Source organism: Lytechinus pictus, chromosome 2 (genome assembly GCF_037042905.1).
Source record: "Lytechinus pictus isolate F3 Inbred chromosome 2, Lp3.0, whole genome shotgun sequence".
Classification (NCBI taxonomy): domain Eukaryota; kingdom Metazoa; phylum Echinodermata; class Echinoidea; order Temnopleuroida; family Toxopneustidae; genus Lytechinus; species Lytechinus pictus.
The window spans coordinates 12,025,886-12,038,175 of NC_087246.1; the positions used below are offsets into that span (position 1 = coordinate 12,025,886).

General features: G+C 35.0%; 1 protein-coding gene across 4 annotated transcripts in view; it reads right to left on the reverse strand.

Moving 5' to 3' along the window:
* Nucleotides 1-12,066, reverse strand: part of LOC129254810 (kinase suppressor of Ras 2-like) — a 38,049-nt gene extending 25,983 nt beyond the window's left edge. For all 4 annotated transcript variants that reach the window (XM_064109672.1, XM_064109661.1, XM_064109667.1 and 1 more), the window contains exons 1-4: nt 11,892-12,066; nt 6,251-6,665; nt 4,861-4,991; nt 3,297-3,369 (exon numbers count right to left, since the gene is read on the reverse strand). In XM_064109672.1, the coding sequence (XP_063965742.1) occupies nt 3,297-3,369; nt 4,861-4,991; nt 6,251-6,665; nt 11,892-12,039 (767 nt within the window). In that variant the 5' untranslated portion in view covers nt 12,040-12,066. The remainder of the gene's footprint in view (nt 1-3,296; nt 3,370-4,860; nt 4,992-6,250; nt 6,666-11,891) is intronic.
* Between the last annotated feature and the right edge of the window lie 224 nt (nt 12,067-12,290).

A 12,290-nucleotide genomic window follows, 5' to 3' on the forward strand; every position in this document is an offset into this window, starting at 1 on the left:
CGGTGATATATACATGTATTTTTGTCATTGTGTTAAAATTTGTATTTCCCCCTTTTATGCCCAATGTTAATATCTGTTTTTTAGTATTTATTACATCATATATTTCACAATATCATATTCAGTTTCCAGCTTTTGTAAAGGTGGCAGCACTAATAAGGCTTTGGCTTTCTAGTTGCCTCCTCATTCACTTATAAATAATGTATACTCTTTTTTTCAAATGTTTTCCAGATTTTATCATTGCATTATTTTACAATTTTCCCATGTAATGTATGTTAATTTCTATGTACCTTGTTTTGTTCTGGATTTTTATGATGAATGGAATAAATGCTATCAAATCAAATCTGAATTTAAAAAAACCCACAAAAATATGTCCATGATATGTGTATATATACTATCACACACATTTCCCAATATAATAAGCTGTATAAAGAGGACATTCCAGAGAAAAAGAGAAATACAAGTTCAGCCACACCATTGTGCACAGTTAATCGCTCCTTTCCATTCATAAAACAAAGTCCCAAATAAAAGAATCACCAAAAATGACAACATAAGAGTTAGGATTTACCACAGCTAGCACCACATGAATTCCTTATTCATTAATAAATGCAAAGTGCAGAACACAAGTTAGATTAGAACATAGATCGTGGACAACAATTAAGTTGGGCCCCCCCCCCCCTCCCACACATATACAATAGTGATCAATCCGACCCAAACTAAAAGACTCACAAACAAAATATTTCGAGTATAAAGTTATTATAAGTTTATAGAAGGTACAGTTAACAATAAAATGATTCATACTTGGCATTTGTTTTAGATATGACATTTTATGAGTTCTTTTCAACTTGAGAACAAATGATAAAATAAGGCCTTGCCACTTTTTCAACACACATAAATTGAGAAAATTATGTTTCCGGGTAAAGTAGTAAAAAACTTAGTAAAGATAATAATTGGTTGTTAATTGTATATGATTTATGAGAACTTATTGAAAAATATTACATGGTTTTTCAACAAGGGAAATTTTAAAGAGTTTACTTTAAAGGACAATTTTCTTAATCTGTGAGATCTTTATCAACAACATATAATTCAATGGAAGTAATGAATAAACAGAAGATGATGACTCGAGGAAATGTTGTATGTCACTATGTTTCTTTTACTAGATAAACCTTTTCATGGGATTTATTTGGAAATCAGGGAGACTTTGAAACTCTATACAGTGCTTAATTGTTGATTTAATTATCATAATAAAGAGAAGGATATTACTGATTTAGTCACATTTCAGACAAGATGGAAGGTGGTTTAAGAACGAGGTATATTAATCTTATTAAATGTTTCATTAATGTTTCATATCATTCAATGTCATCCTGTACCACTTCCTTTCAAAACTAGATACATTGAAATGAAATTATCTGATTAATGACCATACCTATGTGGTTAACCTAAACAACGTGTCCATTTCAGTATCTTTCCATTTTCATTTACAGTTCAATGCTTTCACAAGCATAGTATAATACAAGATAAAAAATATAGCAATATCATAAGCAGCATTTGCAGCAACGATATATTATGGGCAGAATTTGTCTGAGTTTGCATAATTTGAAATATAATAGGTAGAACTGCAAGAAGTTAAGGTATATATTTTTTTTTTGCCTCGAGCGTTTTAGTACATGTATTTTTCTTTTTCTGCAAGATTGATGATTTCCTTTTAATAAGCAAGTGCAATTTCATTCTGTCTTCTGTTTCCATTATGATTTACTATGATTCTAATTAGAACTAGGGATGAATGGATGAGAAAGAGCAAGGGTGGGTCTGGTTAAAGGTTTGTTACAGACAGCAGCTGTCTGTTTCAAAAAACCTCTTCTTCTTTAAAATATCAAAGAAATTGATTCTAAATTCTTTCTAAAGAAATCAAACTCATGCCAGTTTCAAGACTCTGAGCAGTGTCTCATGTACCTTATCAAAATATGGACATGCTAATACTCCTGTGTTCACAACACTCGTTATCATTCAAAAATCACATCTACTGTCGTCATCCAATTAATTAGTCTAATTTAAATGGATACAAGCATATTAGTCAAAGAAAGTTAGTATTGGTTAATGATGACAAGTTTTGTCACACAGGGCCAATGGAGATGAGATGGTTCATTGTGAAATAATAATATTGTGTTCTGAACTATGGAAATGTCTGTTAAGATCATATGAAATAGTCTTTGATGAGTTAACATTCTGTTTGTTAATTCTTAATTTCATGAAATGTCAGGATTAGGATCTGAATTAGGAAGGGATGAGGGATGAAAAGGGATGAGAGGGATGCAGCTTGAAACTCCACAATATGTTGTTCCTTTTCTTAATCTGATTTGTGTAGAATTTTTTTTATTTATTCGTAAAAGCATACAAAGATGGTATCTAATATCTCTTTCAGCCTTGCCTGAGGAAATTTATACCATGTTCAATAATGCATGGATGTTGACTCCTTGAAAGAAAGCAATCTTTCCATTCTGTTGTTATCTATGGTTATCATTCAAAGTGGAGAACTTTGAATGGGGTAAGGGTGAGGAAAGGGGGGGGGGGCAGGGAAGGGATTACAAGGAAGGGGTGTGGTTCTTCATACCTGCCAACCATTCAAAACAAAGTTATTAATCTGTCATAGGGAAATAAGAATAACTATAATGATAATAGTAATAATGAAAATAACAAAAAAGCATGGATCACATTGTGTAAAACTGCATCTTTATGTACTTCCAAGCACTCGGATATTAAAAAAAAAATGCAAACTGTACGCAAATTGTGAGGCTTCATTCAGAGGAATTAAATCAATAATTGCTATATCTCGAAAAAAAAAAAAGATTTTCCCCCAAAAGTAAATGATTCTTAAACTGGGAATGGTTGGCAGGAATGAGCAAATCAATGACATAAAACATGAACAGATGATATTGTTAAATGAAATAAGCCCTTTTTCACATCATTTGATCCATACCTAAAGCAAACCAATCCCCTTTTTAAGCTTTGCTTTTTCTTGATATTATAATAATCCATCATTAATTCATATAGAGCTATTAATCTCTTTATCATTTGATGCACCAAGCAGAACTACTTCCATAATTTCCCCGCTGTATCACACAGCTTTAATACACACAAATTTAACAAACCTGCACTTCCCAAGTTATCATCCACAATTGATAACCATAAAACCATTCTTAATACTGTTAGAAACCATAAAACTGCAAAGTCATTTGAAGATAACAGTCCTAAGAATCTTCAACCAAGATCTTATTCTACAGTTATATCCAAGTACAAACCTGTGTTTTATTGCGTGGATCATGTTGCTTCGATGTTGTGTTCTTGGGGACTTGGGTGGAATAAGTTTTGCGGCTATAAAAAGAACAGAAAATAAGAGAGAGTGTATTGAGCAAAGCCTATTCATTGTTTCATATCTGGGCCAGTTACATGAAACAATACAGGTAAAACCCACTGTCACTAACTGTATCTACCATAGTAACACTGCTCAACAGCCAATCAAATTCAGGTCTTCATGGTAGTTCCAAGAGATGATAAAATGCTAATCCATTTTAAATTTTTTGCAGTAGGAAACTATCTAACATAATTCCTTGACTGAGGTTTTGAGAGTAAGGGTTTATTTCTCTGCTTGCCAAGAGTAAGAGTCCCACAGTATTCCCTCATTATCCTGTGAGTGTGTAAAAGTCACCATAAACGTTGGAGTTACAATGAATGTCATTTTTATGAAACAGGCCTCTGGTTAATAGCTCTGGGGCCTGTTAGAAATTTACATTAACACACAACTGAAAAAATATTAGCAAGTCCCAAATGTATGTGTTTGACTGACTTAAAATCCAAGTTTCATTTGATTTTTGTTTGAGTTTTGTTGATTGTAATGCTTTCTGATATGGGCCCCTGGACACAAATCTAAGAAATTATCTTAACCTTGAAATTATTCATGCTACATGCTGAAGAAAGGTCAATTTTATTCTTTTATTAAAAAAAACACAGAGATCTGTAAACCACCTATATAATAAATGAAATTCATCAAATTGGCAAAAGTGACATCTCAATTTCATTTATTGATTGATTGTCAAAGTCGTTTTCTACCTTTATTTGTGTTGTCCTATAAGGTGTGAATCCCATGAAAGAAACAGGTGATTTATTTCTCTGGTCAGATCAATTAATTTTCCTTGACATTTTGAAAGGCATGGTCAAACACCTTTGTATTATGCAAGATACACTGTAAATTTCAACCAAACAATTAATGCTGTCTGTTTCACTTACAGGCCAGTGCATCTGAGGATGGTAATTACCTTCCTCAAAGATGAAAACTGTCATTCTAATATAAGCATTGTATTTTTCAATTGGGTTTGGTAGACATATAACAGATGTGTTATTTTTATCAAACTGCTGGTAATTTTTAAGATATCGCATAAAATGGCAGGAAATACCAGTATTTGCCGCACATCTAATGTCTTTCATGTTTCTATAAATTATATTTTGCTCTACCATTTAATCAGCAGTAGCGAAAATGATCCTGTTATTTCTCAAATAAACAATATTGATACCATCAATTACATTCATTGCTGGTATCAATTTCAAGGTTTTTGATTCATTAAAATCATGAGGTCTCTGAAACATAAACAGATACAATTCATATCTACAATCGATGGTAATGTTTTGTACATGATTTATCATAGATGTACAGTTATCTTTAATTGTAAAACTGATTGTATCTTCTAATGTTGCATGGCCCTGATGTGATCCTTCTTATTGTCATCAGTGTAAACCCCCCCCCCCCTTGTCTAATATCATTCAAGTATAAATCAAACACATCCTAATGAATCTCATTTTATTCTTTACGTTGTTTGGGTGGCAAGCCTATGTCCGTTAGCCTCTCTTCTGATCTACTGGGTGATGATAACCGCATCGGATTGTCGTCAGAGTACCGTCTGTCACGCGGGTCTCGACTCCTGCCTTGCGTCCTACCCAACCTGTAGAAAATGAAATAAAACTGAAAATGTTTTTGCGTCTCGAGATAATGCATTATGAAATGGTATGCTATTTCATGTGGATAGCATATTGCAATGGGAACAAATGACAGACTGAATGATATTGCAATCATAAGAGAAAGAAAGAGAGAGGGAGTAGGAGAGAGAAGAGAAATATAAAAGGGGGAAAAAAGGGGGAAGCTCAATCTACATGTATGGGCCTATACGAACACTTATTCCATTCTATAGCTATCCTGCATCTGATAAAAGAAATTTAGAAATGAAAAGGTGCTTGAAAATCCTTAAATTAAAAACATATAAACTGATTCAAAATCAACTTTTTCAAAAGAACATTGGAACATCTATAGGAACCTCATTTTTGCCAATTTTGATAACATGTGATATTTATTAAGCCCTATACAAGTTCTGATCCAAAGGTTTTACACTAAAGTATGGTAATATGTGGTCATGTTTAACATGTAATAAAGAGGGCAAGAAAAAAATTGAACATCCTGCAAAAACAACGCATTGCTTACATGCAAGAAACAGTTACACATAATGTTTAAAACAAGCACGTGGGTGTCCTATATGTTTACATTTCCAAGAAACAAGGCAAATAAGGTGAGGAATGGAGAAAAACAAGGAAGTAGAAGATAGAATTTCCGCAATAAGTAGGGAAATGAAGTACTGCTATCAAGAAAATGTGACAATTCTTATTCTCTCTAAAAGCAAATTTTAGAAAATACACCAGTACATTTTTTCTTTGACAAATACCCAAGAAAGGGTTTACAATTTTTTAACAAACAGGTTTTCATAATGTATATGAATTCAAGCATCAAGTTTTGAGAAAGAGTTCAAGAGAATGTACTTCAAAATCAAAGATGATATCCATTAATAATTAGTTTGCAAAAAGTGGAAACATTGAAATTCTATTTTAACCATCATGACTTTGAGAACTCCCCCAACAGCCTAATCCTCAAAAGTCAACTGAAAAACATATCAGACAAATTCTATCACAGACTGGACTTGGATTTGCTGCAAAAATAAGCTTGACACTATGTGTTGTGTATTGGTTGAGGACTTCATGCATTCATGTAGTAGAGATAGTGAGCTGTAGTGATGGTAATACACAATCAAAGCAATCTGTGAGATCCAATAGAGATAACACTAATGTATGTCAGAAGATCTTGAGCCTATCCTTACCCCCACCCCTTTATTCAAAGATCTGATCAAGGGTTAACCATTAATGAAAAGCCACCTACGTTGCTGAATCAAAGCCCAAGCCAGACCTCGGAGTATACAGATGATCAACAGAGCTCCAATTTGAAGGTGATGGTAGGGGTAGATGGTAGGGGTTGATTTTCTTGGTCGGGGGCGGCGTCCCCCTGCTTTTACCCCTCTTGTTGAAGGTGGGCGTATGGGGCGGGGTAGGCACAGGCAGTTTGAAGATGTGATCGTTGAACGGAGGCGGCGTGATGGGCACTGAGGGCACTTCTGAGAGATCTGAGTTGAGGGAGTCGATGGAGGGGCGTTTCTGCTCCGGGCTGCTGCTGACAGAGGGCGAGTTAGAGCGAGACCGGGCGTGGTCACCAACCGTCTCTATGGAGTTGCCCGTGCTGACTGTATCAGGGCTCTTGGCACCATCCTCCGTTCTACGATCCTTTGAAGGGTAGTTGGCTAGTTGAGATAGAATGAGAGAAATGAGAATTAGTTACTGGTTCCTAATGAAAAGATAAGAAGCACTGCATAGTGCTCTATTAAAAAAAAGGATTCCAGCCTTTGTTTAATGCCCCCATTGCATTTATAAAACCATAGATGCAAGATTAAAAAGGTATAATTCTATAGAAACACACCTCCCTAAAAGCCTAGATACATTTTTATTAGATGTGGTGACAATCCTTATCTGTATCTTGATATATACAATATATTACTTTAAATAATAGCTTATTACTAAAAAAAAAAAAAAAAAAAAAAAAAAAGGCACTGGTCTCAAAATAAACATACAGCAAATTCTAGTAGATTCCATTTATAATTTTGTTTTCAGTCAGAAAGCAATACAGAAATTACAACTTTTGACATTTCTCCTTTGAAATCTAATTCTTGTAGATATTTGTAAACATAAACTATGTTAGGTTATGGTGAAAGAATAGGGTGAGCGAAATGAAAATGAAGTTAGCTGAATGATTTATGATTGAAAAAAAGATATATGAGAAACTATCACGCCCTAGAACGATTATTGCAATGGACATCCTTTTCCCAGTCAATGCAAACAAGATGATCTTTAAAGATACATCAAATTGTCTATCCTGGCAGTCAGCCAAGAAGGGAGATAGACCGATTATTAGCAGCATTCACATGATAGCAATTAATGAGATTTAAACAATCAGATGGTTTACCCTGATAAGAATCTTGTACTTTGATGAGTGCAAACTGAAGAATCTCCCATGCTTGCATTTGGAGGGCATTTTTAAATACTGTTTAAAAGTCTACATTATATGCAACATTTCCTCTGTATCTCAAAGAAAGGCAGATCCACCCCTCAAACTGTATATTCATCTCACCTCCCACATGTCCCCCCCTTTTATCATAACTTTTGTGATCTTCCTCCCATTCCTTTTATCTCCCCATCCTCCTACCAGTTACCTACCCATCTACCACTCTTGTTTGCATCTTCTTCTCTTGTAATTTCCCTTCTCTTGATTAAAATATACTTTTCACTCCTTCATTTACAATATCCTTTCTCTAAGTCCATCCCTATATCTACATGTCTCTATCCTGCAGACAGAGACCCTGGTTGACAGTCTAATTGAAAAGAAAACGTCTTTATAGAAAAAGTCTAACAAGTCACATTCTGATCAGTAGGCTGCAATTTCATGAATTTTACGAATCTGTAGTTCACGCCCCCTGCCAACTAATACCTCCCTCACCCATCAGCAATAATTGTTTATATATCAAAGCAAAACAATGCAAATCAAACCACCTTGGTGAGGTGCTATTTATGAAAAAAATAAGTTTTCCTGAATAAGGACTGCCCATTCTTATTCATTTTTATTGCTACTTGAACACCTAAACCTGTAGGATAGGTGCATCCCTGGGAGCGGGAGGAGCAGCAAAATGCACCATACTTACATGTAGAACGCTTTTTAGGGATGCAAGTTAAAATTTATCTTAAATTAAGAAATTCATCTAGAACAATTCCTTGAGAATACTGGTATTTTCTATTATAACAGAAAATATCTCAAAATGAGGAATTCATACTTTTGTAAGAAAATACAAGAACAAAGATTTTGATTGGCCACGTCATTTTGCACTAATGATAACAAAAGGACTGATTTACAGGTAGCACATAATATGCAAAAGTCTTTCTATGCACTTTACAAGGTGATGCATTTTTTTAACCACGTAAAAATGCAACACCTTCATAGAAACAAGGTTGAGTTCAACAAAAAATTTTAGAATTTGACAGACTAACAAACTAACCTTATATAAGTCACATGCATTCTGCAAATTATATCCTTGTTTTGCTGGAAAAGGTATTACAAAATCAACTCATTTTCTGCTTTACTGTCGTTTTCTCTCTTTCATAATTGATGAAGGAAAGCCATTTCCATAAGTGTATAGAAAATAGCCCACAGATTCATTATTTTTAAATCTACAAAAAAAAACATTATATTTTAGCAGACCATTCACACTACTGGAAATGATAACAATTATCATTAATTTCTTATTCATTTATCTATTATTACTATAACAGGGCGCGACAAACCCGCTTGCCCGGGGCAAGTGAAAATGACGTGCGGGCAAGCATTTCTCAAAGTCAATTGCCCGATCGGGCAAGTGGTTGTTTTGAAAATGAACAAGATAAATTGACAGTAAGGTTTAATAATTTTTTGATAAATTGCAATTATCGGCCAATTATCTCTCATACAATGTCATACCAGTAAAAAACAGTGGAAACATGTCAAATCAGCGCCAATTTACCGACAAAAGGCGACAATTTATCGCCAGCGGTCCCGTTCGATGCCATCTTACTTTCTAAACTACAATGTGCGCATGCGCTACTAATCGACGAAGGAGCTAGCTGGGGAAACCCCTCTCTCTCCCTCTGAGCGCATGTACGGACGTACACGAGCGATCACGATCGAGCCAGCCGAGTCTCTAGCTAGATCGCGCTGAATGCATGCAAGCTTCGGACTGACTCGGCCAGGACCAGACGTCCCGTATTTTATTCATTTCTAAAACATTTTAGTTTTTTTTTTTTTTTTATATATATAAAAGAAACACCAAATATCATTAGGATTTTTGTTATATGATTGGATTGTTTTTATTTGCTTAAAGTTTGAACTTTTTCTTCTTTCTTTCTTTTCTATCCTTCTATCTTTCCTTCTTGCCCTTTTTTGTTACATATCTATTTTTATTTCCTGATCCTTTCTCTCTCTCTCTCTCTGTTCATTTTCTTTCTTTCCTTCTTTCTCTTACTTGCCTTCTTTATTACATTTCCTTTTTTTTTATTTCCTTCATTCCTTCTCCCTTCCACTCGTTTTTATTTTCGTTCTATCTCTCCTTCCATTATTTTCTTTTTTTTTCATTCTGGCCTCCCTTCATTCTTTCCTTCCTCTCTTTCCTCCTTTCTTTCTTTCATTATTTATTTCATTTTGTCCTTATTCTTTTCCCTTATACTTTCTTTCCCTTTCTTCCTTCCTTTCTGTTTTCTTGTTTCTTTCCAAGAATGAAGGCCAGAACAACTTGAACAAGAAAAAGAAATGCCAAGGGCAGCGCCAGTAAATCAAGTTCAGCCAGGACAGAAAAGAATAATTAAGAGCAAAAGAATTTTTGAAAAAAAATCGGGCAAGCAGTTTTTTCTATCGGCAAGCAAATTTTTTAATCACTTGCCCTGTTGGGCAAGTGATGAATTTTTTTTTTGTAGAGGCCTGCTATAATTCTAATCATTCTTTAAAAAAAAACTTTCTATCTTTTTAAATCTTCTATTTCTATCTACTTATTTTATTCATTCATTTCTCTATTTATTTAACTAAAATTTATTTAATTATTTAATCATTTATTTACTTATTATTACTTTTGTAGGGGGAAGTTTTTATAAAACATGACTTTGAGGGAGTAGTTCCATGATTATTTTTTGTCCACTGGTAATTGCCAACTCCTAGACAAAAATCTGATAAACATTAACAATTATTTTTAGTGGTGTGAAAGGCTCTCATTTTCACAACTCAGCCAATTACTGTCAATATCTTTCATCAGGCACGTCTTCAGATAAATATTACACAGAACACCTAGACAAAGCAGCAGGGAAAATGGATCAAATTATGATTTTTTTTTCACTGAATCTTTAACAAGACCATATGAAAGAAGAGTGCATGATCAACAACCAAGTCTGGAGAGACCATTGATAAATAACATTACTATAAAACTGTATCATCTTATGCCCTACATATAAAAGAAAATCAGAACAAAGTCTGATCACCAGATTCAATAGAGTTGCAGAAATCAAGGATTCATTGTGCATGATCCTCCAATACAAAGAATCTATACGGTGTATCATTGCTTGGCTTTCATGAAATGTTTGAGTCACCCTTAAAAATCCAAATTTTAAGGGTTGTTAGTGATCGCTTGTTTTAACACAATGTGTGAAAACAGATTCATCTTACTATCCTATACCTAGAAATGTTATTGTCAGATAGGGTGTATGGTTGCTCTTCACAGTTCTTACATATTTTATTCTTCTATTTACAACAAAATTGCAAAACATGTTCAGATGTGATGTCAACAAGGATTTACTGGACAGTCTCCAAAAAGAAGTTGAAGGGATTCACATCATTACCAAGCTACTGTGGCGCTTTGGCAACTCACAGGATTTTTTGTTGTCCCCCTGATGAGTCACGATCTCACACACATCTGGCTTGATCAGTTTGCTAATTTTGGGGCTGTTGTTGACATTTTTGGTACAATTGCCATTTAGCCCCCCCCCCCCTCATGAATTTTCCCTCTTCTGGTTAAATTAAATTAGCCTATTAAATCTAGGCAGAGGCTACATCTATAGTATTTGTTGTACAACGCCTGCTTAGCTTGTTGTACGCGAGCAAATGAGAGGCTGAATGTCAAACATTCGTACCGTTGCACACAAGACGTACCATCCAAAATGTACCGTCCAAAATGTACCGTTGCACGGCTTTAGGAGGTGACGTCACAATACGATTTAATTCATTGCGCTCAGTAAAATGAAGGTGCGATACGCGTATAAGCCTGCTGGCTCAATGCGCATTGCTGCCCAAGGTCATGTGCGCTTGTGGGATTTTGCTTTTCGCTTTCAATTTTTTTGCTCCCTTTTCATAGATTACTGCAGGGAAAAACTCTTGTTTTTTTATATTTTCGCTAACTTCCGAGGCGTTGTACAACACAAATAGCGAATATTCTTATTCGTGCAATGGTGCGAGATTTTGCATTCGGTGAAAGAAAGAGACGCTCTATTCAACTCGGCTAACGCCTCGTTGAATAGAGCATCTTTCTTCCACCTCATGCAAAATCTCGCACCATCGCACTCATGCCTATTCGCTATTTGTATACTTTTACATGTCTGAACAAAACATAAGCAATACATCTGATACAGTGAGACTACAAACAGCTATAACCTCTTATCATAATTTAGTTGTTGTTTTCTTATTATCGACTAATGACCAGAGGTCGTTTTTTTTTTTTAACAAACAATCCGCACAGAAGTGAAGTCCAAAAAAAGAAAAGAACGACTGAAGAAAGACGAGAGGGTACAGGCGGTAGTTGCTTTGCATACACTGTAGTCATGCCACATCAGACACATCACTTGCCTATCGCATAACAGCAAAGATATAGTTGTAGCCTCCGCCTAGATTGTAGGCTAGGTCTACTTACCTATGTAAGCCTTCTTCAAGCTCTTGACTGCATCGAGGAACCTGGTGATCTCTTTCTCCTCACAGGCACAAATCTTCATGATGGTTCTGATCTCAGACTCACTTAGCTTGATCAGCTGGCTAAGGTTATGGACTCGCTCTATCAGCATCTGCAATGAATAAGGGGAAAGGGGATTGGAGTCAATATTTCATACACATGTACAGAATTTAACTGGTACAAGCTGACCAAATGCATGCATACCCAAGTAAAGTAAAACCACAGTGAAATAAGCAACTATAAAGGGCAGGCCTTGTTTGTTTTGATTTTCTTTTGAACTGTCATGATGAAACGCAAGCCGAAATTGCCTCTTCCTTAATTCAATGATAACAAAATTTTGAGAAAAAAATGTATGACAAAACA